The sequence below is a fragment of the Lemur catta genome, chromosome 1, assembly GCF_020740605.2.
Source record: "Lemur catta isolate mLemCat1 chromosome 1, mLemCat1.pri, whole genome shotgun sequence".
Classification (NCBI taxonomy): Eukaryota; Metazoa; Chordata; class Mammalia; order Primates; family Lemuridae; genus Lemur; species Lemur catta.
In genome coordinates, this window is record NC_059128.1 from 111,694,115 (window position 1) to 111,712,039 (window position 17,925).

Below are 17,925 nucleotides of genomic sequence, written 5' to 3' on the forward strand. Positions count from 1 at the left end.
GTCATGGTCTGCCCTAAAGACAAATATTGATTCTGCAAATATTCATGGGTCCTTGTGAGGCACAGCAGGCGACATTTCTCAGGCTCTAACGGGGCATCCCCGTCAAGCCATCCACATTCGTTAGGCAGAATCCTCCAAATCCACGAGGCTGGGCGTGGTGGCTCACACTGCTGGGCCCAGCAGGAGGATCGCTTGAGCCTGGGAGTTCCTGGCTGCAATGACCCTGTCTCAAACAGCAACAACAACAAAAGCCCTCCTATGAGAATAAAATCCAGCGTCTTCTACCTCCTGTCAGGTCCGCTCCCCAACTCCATTTCCTACCTCCTGGCTGGACTGGCTGCTGTTCCTCACACACACCACACTGTTCCTACCCCGGGACCTTTGCACACGCCATTCTCCTTACCTGCCATGCTGTTCCTCCAAATCTTTGCATCATGGCATTTATTGCTACTTGGTGTGGTTTTTTCCCCCCCCAATCCTGGGGAATGGCCCTATTCTGGATTTGGCTGGCGGCTTTCTCTCTCACTATTCCTGCACTCATGTTTCCCCTATAAACAGGACAGAGCTACAGTCTCTGTTAGAATTAGGTTCAGCTGTAGCCAGAATAATGCCTTGCTGGTGGGGCCGGGTTCTTCCTGTTGCAACACATCGGGGAATCCATAATGTCCCCTCACTACAGTTGATCAGTGGGTTTGGGAGGTGTCCCTAGTCACCAGTAACTCTCCACATAAAGATGTTAGCAGCTATCGAGCCAGGCATGGTGGCTCACGCCTGTAATCCTAGCACTTTGGGAGGCCGAGGTGAGAGGATTGCTTGAGGCCAGAAGTTCGAGACCAGCCTGAGCAAGAGCGAGACCCCTGTCTCTACTAAAAATAAAAAGAAATAAGCCAGGCAACTAAAAATAGAAAAAATTAGCCGGGTGTGGTGGCGTGCACCTGTAGTCCCAGCTACTTGAGAGGCTGAGGCAGGAGGATCACCTGAGCCCAGGAGTTGGAGGTTGCAGTGAGCTACACTGACACCACTGCACTCTAGCCTGGGCAACAAAGCAAGATCCCATCTCTAAGAAAAAAGAAAAAAAAAAGATGTTAGCAGCCATCGATTCTTTTTATTTATTTATTTGAGACAGAGTCTCACTATGTTGCCCGGGCTAGAGTGCCATGGCATCAGCCTAGCTCACAGCAACCTCAAACTCCTGGGCTCAAGCGATCCTCCTGCCTCAGCCTCCCAAGTAGCTGGGACTGCAGGCATGTGCCACCATGCCCGGCTAATTTTTTCTATATATTTTTAGTTGTCCAGCTAATTTCTTTCTATTTTTTTAGTAGAGACGGAGTCTCGCTCTTGCTCAGGCTGGTCTCGAACTCCTGAGCTCAGACGATCAGCCCGCCTCAGCCTCCTAGAGTGCTAGGATTACAGGTGTGAGCCACCGTGCCCGGCCTTCCATCAATTATTAATCCATTATCTCTTTAGAATTATTTCCAACTTTATCATTCCTTCTGCTGCAATTATCTGTGATTCACAGAAGAGAAACTTTTCTCTTTCCCTCAGCAACTGCTTGGTTTGAATAGAAAGTAACAACCTGATACATTTTTTAATGTATTATTTGTGGGACTCCCTGAGGCAACTACACGTGATCTCAGCAGGGAAGCCTGAAATGAGGACAGGTCTGAGGGTCATTTGCAGTTACATTGTAATTAGTTATTATTAACGATTATGATTATTAGGTGAGAACAGTGGTAATTGCCTGTGTTTGTATGGATCACAGGGTGGGAGTTCTCCTTGTGGTACACAGGAGACTCTCTAGAATAATATTAAAATTCACTGAAATAGTGAGAGGGAAAGGTTTGCGGTCTTCAACTTGTTCACCTTTTAAAAAAAATGAAGAAAAATAAATAAAGAAAAAATAAAAAATATGCTGGACGAGGTGGCTCACACCTGTAATCCCAGTACTTTTGGAAGCCGAGGTGGGAGGATGGCTGCAGCCCTGGAGTTCAACACCAGCCTAGGCAACATAGCAAGACTCCATCTCTAAAAAAAAAAAAAATTAAAAAATTAGTCCGTTATGATGGCATGCACCTGTAGTCCCAGCTACTCAGGAGGCTGAGGCAGGAGGATAGCTTGAGCCCAGGAATTTGAGGTTACAATGAGCTATGATTGCACCACTTCAACCCCAGCCTGGGCAACAGAGCCAGACCCCATCTCTAAAAAATAAAATAAAAATAAAATAAAAAACAAGAAAAGCGAGAGTGCAGGGCAAATGAGAGCTGCTGGCTGGGCCAGGAGAGGGGGTGGTGGGATGCTGAAACCAGAGAAATGGGGACAAAATAAGAAACGCCTGAGGCCCCCAAAGTGGGCTTAGTGGCCCCAGACAGGAAAAGGAAGTGATGTGACTCAATTAGCTAAGGACAGCTCATGGAAGTGAGATGAGTGCAGGAGGGAGGCCAGAATCCCCAGGGCAACCCCGACATCGACATCGAGGAAGCAAGGGAAGCTTCCTTTTTTTTTTTTTGTAAAGTTGCTCAAAATCTTAAAACATAAGTTAACCAACAGCCGCTGCCGAGAACATTGTGAAAAGGCGTCTGGGTGAGGAAATCGCCCTGGGAGTGGGAAGGTTCTGTTCCGGTGGGACTAGAAATGTGGGGTCCCCAGGGCTGGGTGTGGGCTGGCAGGAAAGGGAAATCCTAGCAGGGGAACCTCTCCACCTTGGGGGTCCGCAGTTCCCTTCTGAGATCAGAGTCTCGATCTCTGTTGGTGGCCGGGAAAGTTCTATAAAAGTAATAATGCAACATTTATGAAGCATTTACTATGTGCAGGGCCCTGCATTGTGTAGTTGATGTAAATGCCCATAAAGCACTCGCCTAGTCCTCACCACGGCCCTGTGAGGTTGTCACTAATAACGCTCCAATTTTATAGGTGGGGAAACTTGGGGCTCAGAGGTGCTTAGCTACTTGCTCAGGCTGCACAACCAGTGGCCTGGGACTTGATCCCAGGAAGGGGCTGCAGCTTCCTTGTGCATAACTACCCAACTGAACCCTCCAGGAGCCTTTGCTTTTGTTGCTCCGGTGCCCTGGGCAGGGTAAGGCAGGAAGGGATGGGAAGGAGACAGATCAGGTTGCTGGAGGGGGCGCCACAGATCTGTCCCTGTGTCCCTCAACTTTTGCCTGCGGTGGTGTGGGTGGGACAAAGCTTTGGTGAAAGGTGAGGGTCGGGCTTGCTGGCTCACACCTGTTACTTGGGAGGCCGAGGCAGGAGGACTGCTTGAGCCCAGGAGTTTGAGACCAGCCTGGGCAACATAGCAAGACCCCACCTCTACAAAAATTTTAAAAAATTAGCTGGGCATGGTGGTGCATACCTGTAGTCCCAGCTACTTGGGAAGGCTGAGGCACCAAGGGTGTTTGAGCCCAGGAGTTTGAGGCTGTGGTGAGCTATGATTGCACCACTGCACTCCTGCCTGGGCAACAGAGTGAGACCCCATCTTTAAAAGCATAAGGACTATGGTATCAGACAAGTTTGGCTCTGAAATCTAGCTGGCTGGGTGACCTTTTCAATGTGGCTTCACTTCCACAGGATCAATTTTTCCATGTGTACAAGTGCACATGACTATTGGGGGAGAATCCAGGGAGCTAGTACATGAGTAGTCCTGGGGCACGCGGTGGAGGCTGGTGGCTCAATTTTATTCCAGGAAACTGTGACCAGACGGCCCCCTGTCCCCACCCCTTCCCTTCCATCCTCAGTTCCTCAATCAAGGGGGTGTGGATTGTTTCATAACTGACCCCCATTTCTTGGTTACTCTAGGGGAGTAGGAACGCAGGGGAAATTTTATTTTAGAAACACCTATATTCTTTGATTCCTTTTAAAATAAGGATACTTCATTTCTTTCATTTTGGTTTTTTCTGTTTTTTAGAGACAGGGTCTGGCTCTGTCATGCAGTCTAGACTTGAACTCCTGAGCTCAAGCAATCCTCCTGCCTCAGCCTCCCGATTAGCTGGGACTACAGGTACAAGCCACCACACCCAGCTAGTTTTTAAATATTTTGTAGAAATGGGGTCTCTCTATGTTGTCCAGGCTGTTCTCAAATTTCTGGCCTCAAGCGATCCTCCTCCATCAGCCTCCCAAAGTGCTGGGATTACAGGCGTGAGCCATCCCACCTGGCACCATCTATAGGTATCTGAAAACATTAAGTTGTACACCTTAACTATATCATATAAAATTTATAAAAGAAAAAGAAAAGCTTTAGGAATATTCTGAAAAGAACGATACTTTTTTGAAGAAGAAACAACAACTGCCCCCGCCTCCATACACACACACCATTGTGGCTGACATGTGACAGTTTTGGCACATTACTTCTCCACATGCTGGATGTGTGACCAGGACAAGTTACTTAGCCTCTCTGGGCCTCACTATTTCTTTCTGTGAAGTGGAGATAATAATCATTCCTACTTGAATAGGTGTTTGGGGTGATTAAATGAGGTCATGTGCATAAATCGCTCAACACAGGGTTAAGGTTCTGAGGTCATCTCAGAACTCACTGAGAGCCCTGGAGCGAAGGATTTGTCAGTCTCTGTAGGAAGCTCCCTTCCCCTGGTAGGAACACTGAGAAGTACGAGTGGGTATGTCCAAAGGAACACCCAGGGTCTTTTTTTTTTTTTATAATTAAAAAAATTTTTTTATAGAGTCGAGGTCTTGCTCTTGCTCAGGCTGGGCTCGAACTCCTGACCTCAAGTGATCCTCCTGCCTTGGCCTCCCAGAGTGCTAGGATTACAGACATGAGCCACCATGCCCAGCCTTAAGCCCAGGGTCCTTAACACTGGGAATCTCCAGGGTCTCTCTGTCACTTGCCCCTAGACACAGCCTGGCCCCAGTAGGTCCTGCCACGGCCATCGGCCTGTCCTCTGCCAACCAGCACTGCTGGCAGCCGCCTGGTCTCCTATACTGCAAGTTGGAAATCTGGCCAAGGCTTTAAATTTTATTTTCCATCATTCACGTGGGAGAGGAAGCAAGTGTCAATGATTCTTTTCTGATTTGGCAGAGCCACCAGGCATCGCAACGTTGTCACCAGGGCAACAAGTTATCATCTTGTAAGGCAGCTAATCAGAAGCCAGGTTTCCTCTGGAGGTTGGTTTAACAGGATGGCAACAGTTTCTAGGTTTCCATGTGATACCAGCCCCCTTTAAGGCTTCAAGGACAGATGTATATTAACAGAATAAGCTAGTGGGTGTTATGAATATTCACAAGTAAAATCCATCCTGTGGGCAGAAAAATACTCTCTTGTGGCTTCAGAGAACAAGGAGACCTTTTCCTTCAGTCTTTCAGAAACCCCTTTCCCCCTAATTATAAATTAAAAATATTTGGTAGTGATGGTTCCACACCTGGACACAGAATTTCACTATATGTAAATGACACCTTAATGAAACCTGATTTAAAAAACAAAACATACTCAGGCAAAACAAAACATGTAGCATGCAGGTATATACATTTGTCAGCATGTATCAAACCGAACACTTAAGAAAGGTATATTATTTTTTAAAAAATCTATCTATGAACAGTCTTGCTCTGTCACCCAGGCTGGAGTGCAGTGGCATCATCATAACTCACTGCAGCCTCCAACTCCTGGGCTCAAACGATCCTCCTGCCTTGGCCTCTTGCATGGTGGGACTACATTTACGTGCCATCACGCCTGGTTGTGGCGATAGTGAAATTCAAATTCCAGTGTTCATAAATAAAGTTTTCCTCGAACACAGTATGCCCACTTTTATATATATCATCAATGTCATTCATACGCAACGATGGCAGAGGTGAGTGGCCGTAAAGCTGAACACATTTACTATTTGATCCTTTCCAGAAAAATTTGCCCTCCCCCGCTAGTGCCTAGCAATAGATGTGAATGAGAGAATAGTCTATCGATTGCAGCTACCCTATTTCCACCACTCTACATGCAAACTGCCCTTTCTCTACCTACCCTTAAGATCACAGGCCCTGGAATTATCCCCTGGGCACTACCTCCTGCCTAGACCCTGGCTGTAGCGGGGACAGGCTATTAAAGGGGGAGGCTGTGGCAGGGGGGTGGGTAGAGCTCCCCCTGCCCCGCCCCCTACCTTAGAGTGTGCTCCAGGGGCTTCCTCTTGGCCCGGATGTGGGAAGGGTGGGTCAGGGGGCCGAGGGACTTATTAGCCACACCCAGAGACCTCTGACAGACAGAGCTGTGGCACAGGAATTCCTGTTGCAGATTTGGCCAGCTGAGCCCGCTGGAGGGTAAGTGACAACTGCTCCTACCCTTGCCGTGGCCCCAGCATGGGGGCTGGGGGCAAAGTTGGGCCCCCATCCCTACCCCCCACAGGGGCCCTGGGTTCCAGATCCCACTCGCTCTGGGGGCCTGACCATCTCCACCATGGAAAGTGTCTTTCGGCTCCCTCTTGCAGCACCTGTAGGATGAAGGCTCTCTCTCTCCTCCTCCTCCCTGTCCTGGGGCTGCTCGTGTCCAGCAAGATAATGTGTCCCGTGGATGAAGCCATCAATGATAAGATCCAGGAGAGCACCAGCTCGCTAAGTGAGGACCCCCCAGCCAGCCCCGCCAAGGGTCCCAGAGACCTCCGATCCCTAGCACCGACCTGACCCCAACCCAATCCCAGAGCAAACCAAATCTCATCCTCAAATCCAACCCCACTCCCAGCCCCCGCACAGCCTCGCCTTTAGCAACAGCTCCAAACTCAACTCCACCTGTCACCCCAAACCTTCCCAAAACACCCCAAGCCAAGACAGGGAATCCTAGGAGGTGGGGAGCTGTCCCCCAGGGCCTGGGCCACCTAGGCCTTCTCCAAATCGCCAGGTGGGGCAGCAGGATGATGGGAGGGGGCAGTTTGGTCTCACAGCATCTCCTTCCCTTCCTCCTGTAGTTTTGGGGGAATTAAATAACGTTGTCCTGAACTGCCAGACTGTCACCTCCAGGGGAGACCTGGCCACTTGCCCTGCAGGTGAGTGGACAAGTCTGTTATCCGGGCTCCCAGCTCTGTTCCAAGTCCCTTGCAGTCTCCACCTCTACTTCCCTGGGGTTCGGATCTGGACCCCCAGCCTTCTCCTCCCACCCCAGCTCCGGGACCCCACTTCCTTAGGATACTGGTGTCCAGGTCCCCAGCTGCCCTGTCCTCCCCTCCATGCGTCCGGTGCACCCATTCCCTGGTGGGAGCCTCCAGCTACCCCAACCCCCGACCCCCGCAGCCCCCTGCTCGGGGTCCAAGCTCCCGTCTCCCGTCCGCAGGCTTCGCCATCACCGGCTGCACGTGTGGCTCCGCCTGCGGCTCGTGGGACGTGCGCGCCGAGACCACATGCCACTGCCAGTGCGCGGGCATGGACTGGACCGGAGCGCGCTGCTGTCGCCTGCAGGTCACCGCCCCTTGAGGTCGCGCGTGCGTCGCGTGGGCTGGGGGGCGGGGTCAGGCCGGGGGCGGAGCTGGAAATAAACCCGGAGATGGTGGCGTTGATGTTAATGGAGCTGACCTGAGCCTCGCGTGGTTTCTTCATTAGGGGGGCGGTTACCGCGACTATCTTCTACCCCACCCCGCTTCGTCCCAAGCTGTCTCCCACCCTTTCTTCCGAGAATAGGGCCTCGGCTTCCTCTAATGGCACCGCCACCCAAGGCTGGTGGTGGGCTCCAGGAAGGGAAGTGACACTCACGTTTGAGGCCACCTTGACGGTCACCCTCGGGTGTCTGATCTCCCCAGGAATTTGCTGGGTCATTCTGCGACACACCCCCAAAATGAAGCATCATCTAGGATCAGGGTCAGTCTGGGTAGTGGATGGGACATTCCAGGGCCCCAAGACCCGAGCAGCTCCAGGGTCAGGGCTGGCCCCTGAATCATCTCTCAGCCCAGAGCCCAGAGCCCTGAGACCCCTCCCTTCCCTCCCCACTTTGGAAGAGGACCCCCAAGGCCCAGGCAAAGTCAAGTCACTCACAGGAAGGAATCTTCGTAGGGGCTGACAGAGAACTTCTACCTGAGGTCACACATCATAAGCTTATGTTTTCTAACATGCAGGTGCAGTTGCAAGAAGTTACAACCGGGTGTGCACAGGGCACTTACCCCTCATGAACACTAGGATAGGAAACACAGGGCAGGGGAAGTGTTTGCTGTTTGTATCCCTCCCTGGGGCTTAGAGCGTAGCACACAGTAGGTGTTCAGTAAATAGAGCGTAGCACACAGTAGGTGTTCAGTAAATGTCTGTTGAATAAATAGCCACATGTACACTTAGAGACAACACTCAGGTGTACAGACTGCGTGTACACACACAGTATACAACTCACCATGGTCACACAAAGACATCACGTCCACAGACACACCCATGTACCCACAGACACACACGCAGACAGAAGGGCACCCCTGAATGCACACAGAGAATCACAGGTAGGTGCATGGTGGGGAGAGCAGACACAGGACACAGACACATATGTGCTCCAGACAGACTCCTGTGCTTCCAATATCAAGTCTCCACTGCACCCAGGATGAGTACTCAATGCCCCAGAGGACAAAAGCCCTGGTGTCCCCTCCCCTGGCTCCCAGGGGGGACAAAGCCAGGTGACTCAGGGTCCAGTTCTCCAGGAATCCTAGCCCAGGAGTCTTGGCATTCGGCCCCTGAAAGATGCAACCACAGACTTAAGGTGCTGGGTTCTCTAGCACACAGCCTTGAAAGGGATCCCAGATTCAATGGTCACACCTGGAAAATAGGTGCTAGGGTGAGGTCCTGGTTTGAAGGATTTTGGACTCGACTCCCACTGCCATCCACCCACTATGATGCACCAGCCCCCGTCTGATCGTGGCGGCCATGAGCAGAGATCACAAACACTCCTGGTACCCTGGAGCCCACCTAGATTCCAACCCAGGAATTCCCCTCCCAGACCCTCCCTCCTGACACCACTGTGGCTATGGGGTGTGCGCTGGGACCCCTGAGTCAGAAGTGTGGTCAGGACCAGACAGGGTGAGTCTAGTGCCTTGCGAGTTCCACCTCCTCACTGGTGTGTGTGCGTGAGGGGAGGGACCTCATTGTCCCCAGGCCCCGGTGTGAATGCCTCTTTGTTTCCAAGCCCCGCTCAATTGTCCTCCTGTATTTGGACCCCAAGAAGGGCCTCTTCAGAGCCCCCAATTCCAACTCAGTCATCCTCCTGTCCCAGAGTGCAGACTTGGAGAGCATATCTGCATATGTGACTTGGACAGGCAAGATCCCCACTTGAGCCTCTGTTTCCTCATCAGCCAATGCCTGGTCCCCATGGTAGGCAAAATTCTTCTGGTTGCAAATGCTGGAGACCCCACTAACTTGAGCGAAAACAAAAGGAAGTTTCTGGCTTGTGTAACTGACAGGCCCAAGGTTAGAATAACAGGTTCAGGTATGGCTGGATCTAGGGTCTCAAATGATGTTTCCAGGACACAGATTCCCTCTCAGGTCTGCTTTTCTCAGTGCTGCTTTCACTCTCAAGCAGGTTCTTCTTGGTCACAACTCCAGGCTTACACCCCTCCCCAACTCACAGTCCCAGTGGGGGGAAAAAAAGAGAGAAAGGCTTTTTTACTGGTTATACCAACAAAAGTCCCAGATCAGAGTATCAGTGGCTGGATCTGGCTCCAATGCCTGCCCCTGTGCCAAATCTTAGACTCTGATTGGCTGGGCCTGGACCATGTGCCCACCCTAAACCAATCCTTGGTTTGTGGTTGGCTGGATTTAGGACACATTTTCTTTTTTAAAAGAGCAGAGCCCACTCCCAATTGGTCCATCTCCGCTGCAGCTGTTCCATCGGAAGGCGGTCCCAGGCAGGCATCAAATCGCTATTAAATTGATCTTTCTTAGAGAGACAGGGTTTGGCAATACTTTAGAAAATAAAGCATTATCTTCACGAGATCTTAGGAATGATTCCAAATTTATCTTGAATTTAACCACATATTTGAAACCAAAGCATACTCACTTTCTGCCCATGGTCAGAAAAATCCCATTTTTTTCCCCAAAGGGAGAAAACTGTAATAATCTAGACCTTCATTGTCCAACAGCAGCCACTGAGCACTTGGAATCATGTGACCAGCCCAAAATAACATGCTCAATCAATACACACTTAGTACCAAAATAAATAAATAAATAAAGGAATGTAAGCTAGCTCATGCATTTTTAAATATTATCTACATGCTGAAATGATAATAGTTTGGGTGTATAATGTTAAATAAAATGGTATTAAAATTATTTGAGCTGATATCTTTTTACCTTTTCAATGTGGCTGCTAGAAAAATTTAAATTAAACACGTGCCTCACACTATATGTCTATTGGAGGCAGCGGTCTAGACTTAACGAGAAAATTCCTTATATGCCTCGTGCCTTTTGCAAACCCCATTTTCAAGGTCAGATCAACACAAAGAAAGTTTTAAGACACCTCTAGATAGCGTGCAGGTGCGTAAATGTGCATGTATGTCTATTTCTCTAGGTGACACAATGCAAGCATGCAAATGAGTGTGTGGTGTGTTTCTGTGAGCAGATTGTGACTGTTTGGAAGTGTGTGTGCAAGAGTGTGTGTGTGTGTACACAGGTAGATGGGTGAGAATAAGAAATCTGGAGTCTCCAGGTGGAAGGGAAACTACCTCCAGGTTTCTGCCCAAGCAGGAGATAAGAGGTATGTGACTCTGCCCTCGGTCCCAGATGTGGGTGTGGCGTTCCAGTGGTTAGTCCCTGTTGCCTCACATCCGTGCCTTTCCTCCACTGGGCCTTGGAGAAGTAGCACTTCTTGGGGTGGAGCTGAGGGGTGGGATGGGGAGTCAGCAGAGGGAAGTATGGGGGGCACCCAGGAATCCTACCTCCAAGCCCTGCTGCCCTTACCCTAAAAGGTGGGACGCTGAGGTGTCACAGCTTGAGACAGAGAAGAGAAGTAGGAGAATGAGGTTCCTCTGGGTACACACACACATATGCACACAGCTTCCTATAAAGTTTCCCACCACTCTGTTCTGCCCCCAGGTCTAGGGGCTTCTCTTCCTGGCCCTCCCTGAGACCTCTGGTCTCCTAAGACCCTTCTTAATCTAGGGGCAATGATGCCCTAGGCTGAAAGGAGGGTTGTGGTTCCCTAAAAAGAGGAGAGGAGGCTGGCTCCTCTTTCCTGTCCCTGGCCCCTAGATTTCCCCATCTGCCTCAACATCTTCCGGTGGGCGGGGATGTGTGTGAACAAACTAGCAGGCTGTGGGCCATGGGAGCTAAGGAAAGTACGTACACAGAAGGTACCAGAAGTACCAGAGGGTCAAGATGCAGGCAGCTGCCTTCAAGGACAAGAAACGGGGGTCCCCGGCCCATCGGGAAGGTTAGGGACGTCGAAGTGGGAAGGGAGAGGGTGGAAGGAGACATGGGATGGGAGAGATAAGGGGCTGGAGGTGGGGGCTGGAAGGCCCCTTTCCCTCCAAGATGTGTGCATGTGTGTGTGTGTGTGTGTGTGTGTGTGTGTGTGTGAGAGAGAGAGAGAGAGAGAATATGTCACCCAAACCCCCAAATACACCCACTCTGCTTAACCAAGAAGCAGATCTTAGTTCCTCGCTCCTTATTTATTTTATTTGTTTTAGAGACAGGGTCTCATTCTGTCACCAAGGCCGGAGTGCAGTGTCGCAATCATAGCTCACTGCAACCTTGAACTCCTGGGCTCAAGCGATCCTCCTGCCTCAGCCTCCCGAGTAGCTGGGACTACAGGCGAGCACCATCATGCCTGGCTAATTTTTAAATTTTTTTAGACATGGGGTCTCTCTGTGTTGCCCAGGCTGATCTTGAACTCCTGGGCTCAAGTGATCCCGCCTGCCTTGGCCTCCCAAAGTGCTGGGATTACAGGCATGACTCACCACACCTAGCCCTCCTCATTTCTTGTTTTTTTTTACCCCCAGAAATGTGTTGTGTGCAGACATTGGGTGAACCAAGGTCTTTGACTGCCCTCCCCACAACCCCCAGAGCTCTGGGCAGGTGTTCACAACCCCTTCTACTGACCCACACACAGGTGCCAAGGACCCTGACTACGAGAATATCACCTTGGCCTTTAGAAACCAGAACCAGCCAAAGGGTGGTCACCCACCGCTCACGAGTCAAGGTGAACAGATGCCCACCTGCCCTCATCCCACAGCCTTGGGAAGGGGTGAGTGTGGGAGGGCACTGCAGGAGGCTGAATGGTGTGCAGTGTGGTGGCATCAAGATTGTGGCAGGGGTGGCTTTGTAGGTGGTGACAGGGATGGGGTATCTGAAATGCTGGGGATAGTGTTGTTGATTGACTTGGCAAGGGTTTGGGGGAAAGTGTTAGTGAGAGTGAATGTAAGTGACAAGGTGTTGAATCAGGAAGGAAGTCAATAGAACTGATGAGGTCAGTTGACCGTGACAACGTTGGCAACCATGGTGCTGGTGCCACGCTTCTTGTACAGTCTGCAAAACCATGAGCCAGGTGATTTCTTTATAAATCATCCAGTCTCAGGTACTCCTTTATAGCAACTCAAAACAGACTAACACTCATGGGCACCGACATTGGCCAGTGCTGGTGATGGAGTTAGTAAGGGTGTCTGGCAGTGTTAGGGATAATCACTGAAAGTGAATGTTGGTGGCAGTGTCGTGGATGGTCACAGCTGCTGATGGTGTTGGGAAGAGTGAGTTGTCCATGGTGGACAGTCTGAGTGATGGTGGTGGGCGCTGGTGGGTCACCTGCCCTGTTTCTCCGCCCCATTCCCAGCCCAGCCCAGGTCACCCTCGGACCGTGCCCAGGTCCCTCACTGGTTGTACAGGGCCATCATGAGCCTGTACATCCTCCTCACCGTGGCCTTACTGTTTTGCATCATTCTCTCGGCTCTAGTCCTGGTGAAAAGTGAGTGTTTATTCTTGGGGGGTGTGGGGCAATGGGGAGCCTGCAGTTTCCACCCTATCTCTTTTTATTATTTCAAAATATTAAGGTGGTACAAATTTTTTTGTTGCCTGGGTAGCTTTTATAATACTTTAGTCAGGGCTATAAATTTTTAGATTTAGATTTTTATTTCTTTCTGTGCCCATTAATTAGTTTCAAATTATTAGAGAGCACACATGGTGTTTGTTTTTCCATTCTGGAGATATTTCACTTAGGATAACAATCTCCGGTTCCATCCAAATTGCTGCAAAAGACATTAATTCATTTCTTTTTATGGCTGAGTAGTACTCCATGGTATACAGATACCACATTTTCTTAATCCACTCATGAATTGATGGGCACTTGGGTTGATGCCACGTCTTTGCAATTGTGAATTGTGCTGCAATAAACATTCAAGTGCAGGTGTCTTTTTGATAAAATGACTTTTTTTCCTTTGGGTGGATACCCAGTAGTGGGATTGCTGGATCGAAGGGTAGGCTACTTTTAGCTCTTTGAGGAATCTTCATACTGTTTTCGGTACAGGTTGTACTAATGTGCAGTCCCAGCCACCACCCTGTTTCTTCCCTCCCCCACACTCTCTTCCTCTCCCTTCCCCCCAGCGGAGGAGCTTGAAGGGTTTTCCTGTTCCCTCTTGAACAGATTCTGAGATGTCCAAGGAGGTGCGGAATTTGAAAACGGAGATTTGGAATGGTGAGCAGAGAGGGTCTGGGGCAGAGCCATGGGGTTGTGGCAGGGCTCGGGAGAGGGGTGGCCGCACAGACACCTTTATTCCATGCCCTCAGTGACAAACTTGATGCAAGAATGTGAGAAGAGGCAGGAGAAGGGCTTCCACCCTGTTCAGCAGAGCATCGGCGAGGTCAGGAGGAAGGTGGAGAACTTGGCGACGCAGCTAGCAGGTGCCGGAGCAGCCCTGTCCTCCGTGGGGTGCTCAGTCACCGGACTGGGGGCAGACGATTCAGGGGAGGAGACAGCCATGGTCCTGCCCTCTCACAGCTCAGGGTTTGGAGGGGTGATGGGTGCTGCCCTCCGAGTCACTCAGGAGCTATTTAAAGGCAGCTAGGAATGGGCACCTCAAATACATAGGCTCTGCAGCACTGTAGGCTGGGGGTTGGGCAGAGAGGCGGCTTTGTCTGAGGTTCCACCCAGCTTCAGCTGTCCCCATTCACCACCCCGCCCCAACAGAAATAAACAAAATCAATACAAACATAGAGAAAACCTTACAAGATCTGAAGAAGACAAGTACATGTAAGTTGGGGCACAGGGAGATCCATGAGGGTGGGGCCTCAGATGTGGCCCTGGCTCCTGTCCCAGGGGCAGGATCTGCCTGACTGTGGGTCTCTCCCCCTAATCCCCATAGCCCCAGCTTGAACAAATGAGACGCCATTGTAGCCACAGCATGAAGGACGGGATTGCACCTGCCAACGAAAATGGAAATGGAGCCTCCAAATCTAATGTGAACCTGCCCCTCGGCCCAAATATAGAAAATCTCGTGTCGTGGTGAATGAGTGTTGCGGAGTTGCTCTCAAGTGTGTGTGTGTGTGTGTGTGTGTGTGTGTGTGTGTGTGTGTAAGCATTTTGTGGAGGGTGATGATGAATGTTGGAGTCACAGTGAGTGTGGTGTGCATGTCCCTGTCACGTGACATACGTGAGGATAGGCATGTCATGGTGGGTGGCTGTCAGTGTCAGTGTGTCACTGTGAGTGTAGTATTGGTGACATGCATCACACATGCCTGTCTCCTTGTCCTGTGCATGAGTGTACTGTGGTATGTTGTGTGTATACACATGTCATGGTGGGAGGTGTGTGGTGCACACTGCTATAAATGTGAGGGTCGCAGTGTGTGCCTTGCACTCCCTGTGCTAGAGCTCAATTATGTCACCCTGTGTGTTCAGGGCACATATACGCACGTGCTCGTGTCCATTTATTTCCACACTCACGTTTTGTGATTGGGGAAGATAAATGAATAAAGTCGAGGGAAAACCACGTGGCTTTGGGACCAGTTACTGGGGCGGCTGAGGGGTCTCAGGAGCTGGAAGGAGGGAGAGTCTTCCAAGTGCTTGGACTTGGGGATGGGACGAGTGAAAACCCTGGGACACCAGGGAGAGTGAGCATGAATGCCCTGTGTGAGTACTTGTGTGTCCGTGAACGTGGCACTGAGCCCCTGTGCCCCCGAGGGTACGTGGCCCGAGTGTACAATGTCTGCCTGAGTGTACCTGGGCCCACAGATATATACGAGCTCCTAAGCGTGTACCCACGAGTGTAATTGCACCTGCGAGCGTATTCGCGCCACTGAGCACATACCCAAGGTGTAAATGACCCCAAATGTGCCATGCCCCATGGCTTAGGGCTGTACTTGAGACAAGAGAACACGTGCCCAAGGACATAAGTGCCCCTAGAGACAAGAGCACGTGTCTGTGCAGAAGGGCATGCATGTGCCCCTGAGACAACAGACGTGTGCCCACTGTCATATGTGTGTCCCTGAGCAGGTGACCCCGCTACTGTCCCTCTCATCGCAGACCACCCAAGGCCGGCGACACACACCCCTGGCCACGCGGAGAGCAGCGATCTGAGCCACTGCCCGCGCCACTCCGTCCGGCCCAGCGGACACGCGCGCCCCCTTGCGGCCGCCCTCGGTCCCCGCCGCACGTGCCCCGCCCACCCAGGCCTGGCTCGCCTCGCGCCTGCGCACGCCGCGCCTTTTACGGCGCCGTAAAGCAGCTCGGCCGAGCGGACGGCCGCGGTTCTCGGTGAGACCCTCGTTGCCCGCGACCCCTGCCCGTGCCGGGCCTTGTCCGCTCCCCGCCGTCTCCCTGAGGACCTGTGTGTCCTGGGCCGGGGTCTTGGCGTCCTCAGTCCCCGGTTCCCCCGCCCCGGGGTGCGACGAGGAGGGGGTGGATTCCTCCCCGGTCCAGAGGTCCGGGGCGGGGGTCTCGGGGCCCCGAGTTCACCCACCCTCATCGCAGCCTAGTGGGGGGGGGTCTCAACCCTCCCTATTCCCATCTCGCGCGCTCTGGGCCCTGCGCCTGGTGGCGGCTGCGAGCTGGAGCGGCCGAAGCCCCTGGTCCCCCAGTCCCCACACTGGGACCCTCCCTCCCCCCGCTAGTTCCCCCAGTTACTGCCATGCAGACTTTGTGGGGGTCGCCTTGGCATCCCCAGACCCCCCTGGCTGGGTCCGTGCATGGTGGGGGTGGGGTTCTCAGCTGCCCCTCCCGACCCCGCCACCGGACTGGGCTAGAGTGGGGTGGGAGGTTAGCGCCCCGCCCCGTCCCCCCCACCCTCTCCAACATCCCGCTTCCCATCTTCCTCTCCGCTCACCGACAGCTGTGGCTTCATGCGCGCGGATGGGAGGATCACAGCGCCCTCTCCTGGCTTCCCTAACCCCAGGGACTGACAGCACGCCCCTCCCTCTACTTTCTCACCCTGCTCAGCTACCTTTCTGGAGAGCATGGGTGGGGGTGGGGGGCTCCCAACGCCTTCTCTGGGCCCCTCTTTCCAGCTTGTAGAACCGAAGTCCACCCATGTTGCAAAGGACGCGGGCTTCCTGCGTGGCAAATCAGCTGCCCGAGCGCTTTGGGTTGGGGGTTACCCAAGACTCCTCTTGGCCTACCCCATGGATCTCGCCTGTTCCCCAGGCCCCCAACTATCCTGGCCTTTGGTCTTGACACACTCTTACCCCACCCTCACCTTACTCTGGCTTTCTGCAGAGAGCGGGCAGGAAAGTCCCCCAGGGTAGTCAGTGCTGGAGCGCATGGTGGGGGAGGCTGATTGCCTGTGTCCCTTCCATGCCTTCGGTCTGCCGCCTCTCCCCCCATGCACTAGTTTCCTAGTTACTCCCACAGGTGGTGGAGGGGGACACAAAGGCGCGAGGGTGGGGTGCTTTCCAGCTCCCATTTATGGTGGCCCTCGTGTCTCTCCTCTCACCTTACCCCCCAAGCCCTTTGTGCCCGCTGAGGGTGTATGTCTGCCCGCTCCCCATCTGTCTTTCTCTGGCTAAGCGTGATGGAGGCGTGGAGGCATGTCTATGCGCAACTTGGTCCTTCCTTTTCTTCTCATCTCTTCCCAGGTGGAAAGTCTGCTGGAGCGCACCCTGGTGGCAAGGCCCCTGGGGAGAGTTGTCTCTGGGCCCGACTGGGTTTTCTGGGCCTCCCCGCCAGGTTCCCTTCCTATAGCACTTGATACCCTGTTTTCCTTGTGTTCCCGTAGGGCGGCGGCATGGAGGCGCGCTTTACGCGTGGGAAGTCGGCGCTGCTGGAGCGCGCGCTGGCGCGGCCGCGCACCGAAGTGAGCCTGAGCGCCTTCGCACTGCTCTTCTCCGAGCTGGTGCAGCACTGCCAGAGCCGGGTCTTCTCGGTGGCCGAGCTGCAGGCGCGCCTGGCTGCACTGGGCCGCCAGGTGGGCGCGCGCGTGCTGGATGCTTTGGTGGCACGCGAAAAGGGTGCCCGGCGTGAGACCAAGGTGCTGGGCGCGCTGCTCTTCGTCAAGGGCGCTGTGTGGAAGGCGCTCTTTGGCAAGGAGGCCGACAAGCTGGAACAGGCCAACGACGACGCACGAACCTTCTACATCATCGAGCGCGAGCCACTCATCAACACGTACATCTCCGTGCCCAAGGAGAACAGCACGCTCAACTGCGCCAGCTTCACGGCGGGCATCGTGGAGGCTGTGCTCACGCACAGCGGCTTCCCTGCCAAGGTCACGGCACACTGGCACAAGGGCACCACGCTCATGATCAAGTTTGAGGAGGGGGTCATCGCTCGAGACCGGGCCCTGGAGGGCCGCTGACCCTGTGGGACATAAAGGATGCAGAGCGCCCCCTCTCCCAGTGTGTCTGTGTCTTGTGTGGGGGCCTCAGATTCACTCAACACCTGAGAGTGGGTGGGGGTTTGGGGGTGGTCTGGTGGAGCTTGGGCTTTCAGAGGGGGCTGGGGGTTGGGTGAGGCCAGAGGCAGTGGGGACATAAACCAGGCAGGAGGAGCTGGTGGGCAATCCTGGTACTCACTGGAACTGTAATCGGAGGCTGTCTTGGTGGGGTGTTCCTGGTGGAGGATTCAGGCTAAGA

At 52.8% G+C, this 17,925-nt stretch overlaps 3 protein-coding genes across 9 annotated transcripts; all 3 read left to right on the forward strand.

The window, feature by feature from the left end:
• The first annotated feature begins 6,137 nt into the window (after positions 1 to 6,137).
• Positions 6,138 to 7,485, forward strand: RETN (resistin). Its single transcript, XM_045547517.1, has 4 exons — positions 6,138 to 6,249; positions 6,417 to 6,544; positions 6,891 to 6,968; positions 7,253 to 7,485. Exons 2-4 carry the CDS (start codon positions 6,427 to 6,429, stop codon positions 7,390 to 7,392), a joined length of 336 nt encoding a protein of 111 aa, XP_045403473.1. The 5' UTR covers positions 6,138 to 6,249; positions 6,417 to 6,426; the 3' UTR covers positions 7,393 to 7,485.
• A 3,695-nt stretch (positions 7,486 to 11,180) lies between these two features.
• On the forward strand, positions 11,181 to 14,373 carry MCEMP1 (mast cell expressed membrane protein 1). 7 transcript variants are annotated; one of them, XR_006734111.1, is made up of 7 exons: positions 11,181 to 11,308; positions 11,987 to 12,121; positions 12,704 to 12,835; positions 13,511 to 13,561; positions 13,654 to 13,727; positions 14,054 to 14,116; positions 14,229 to 14,373. XR_006734111.1 is itself a non-coding variant. In XM_045547462.1 (7 exons), the coding sequence occupies exons 1-7, from the start codon at positions 11,254 to 11,256 to the stop codon at positions 14,237 to 14,239; spliced, it is 561 nt and encodes a 186-aa protein (XP_045403418.1). In that variant the 5' UTR covers positions 11,187 to 11,253; the 3' UTR covers positions 14,240 to 14,373. The 7 variants fall into 7 exon arrangements, 6 of the variants coding, with proteins under 6 accessions (XP_045403433.1, XP_045403447.1, XP_045403418.1 ...); XM_045547462.1 differs by having other exon boundaries at positions 11,187 to 11,308; positions 13,654 to 13,767; XM_045547496.1 differs by having other exon boundaries at positions 11,187 to 11,308; positions 11,987 to 12,076; positions 12,824 to 12,835; positions 13,654 to 13,767.
• A 567-nt stretch (positions 14,374 to 14,940) lies between these two features.
• TRAPPC5 (trafficking protein particle complex subunit 5) lies at positions 14,941 to 17,683 on the forward strand. Its single transcript, XM_045547450.1, has 2 exons — positions 14,941 to 15,616; positions 17,073 to 17,683. Exon 2 carries the CDS (start codon positions 17,082 to 17,084, stop codon positions 17,646 to 17,648), a length of 567 nt encoding a protein of 188 aa, XP_045403406.1. The 5' UTR covers positions 14,941 to 15,616; positions 17,073 to 17,081; the 3' UTR covers positions 17,649 to 17,683.
• Positions 17,684 to 17,925: the final 242 nt, after the last annotated feature.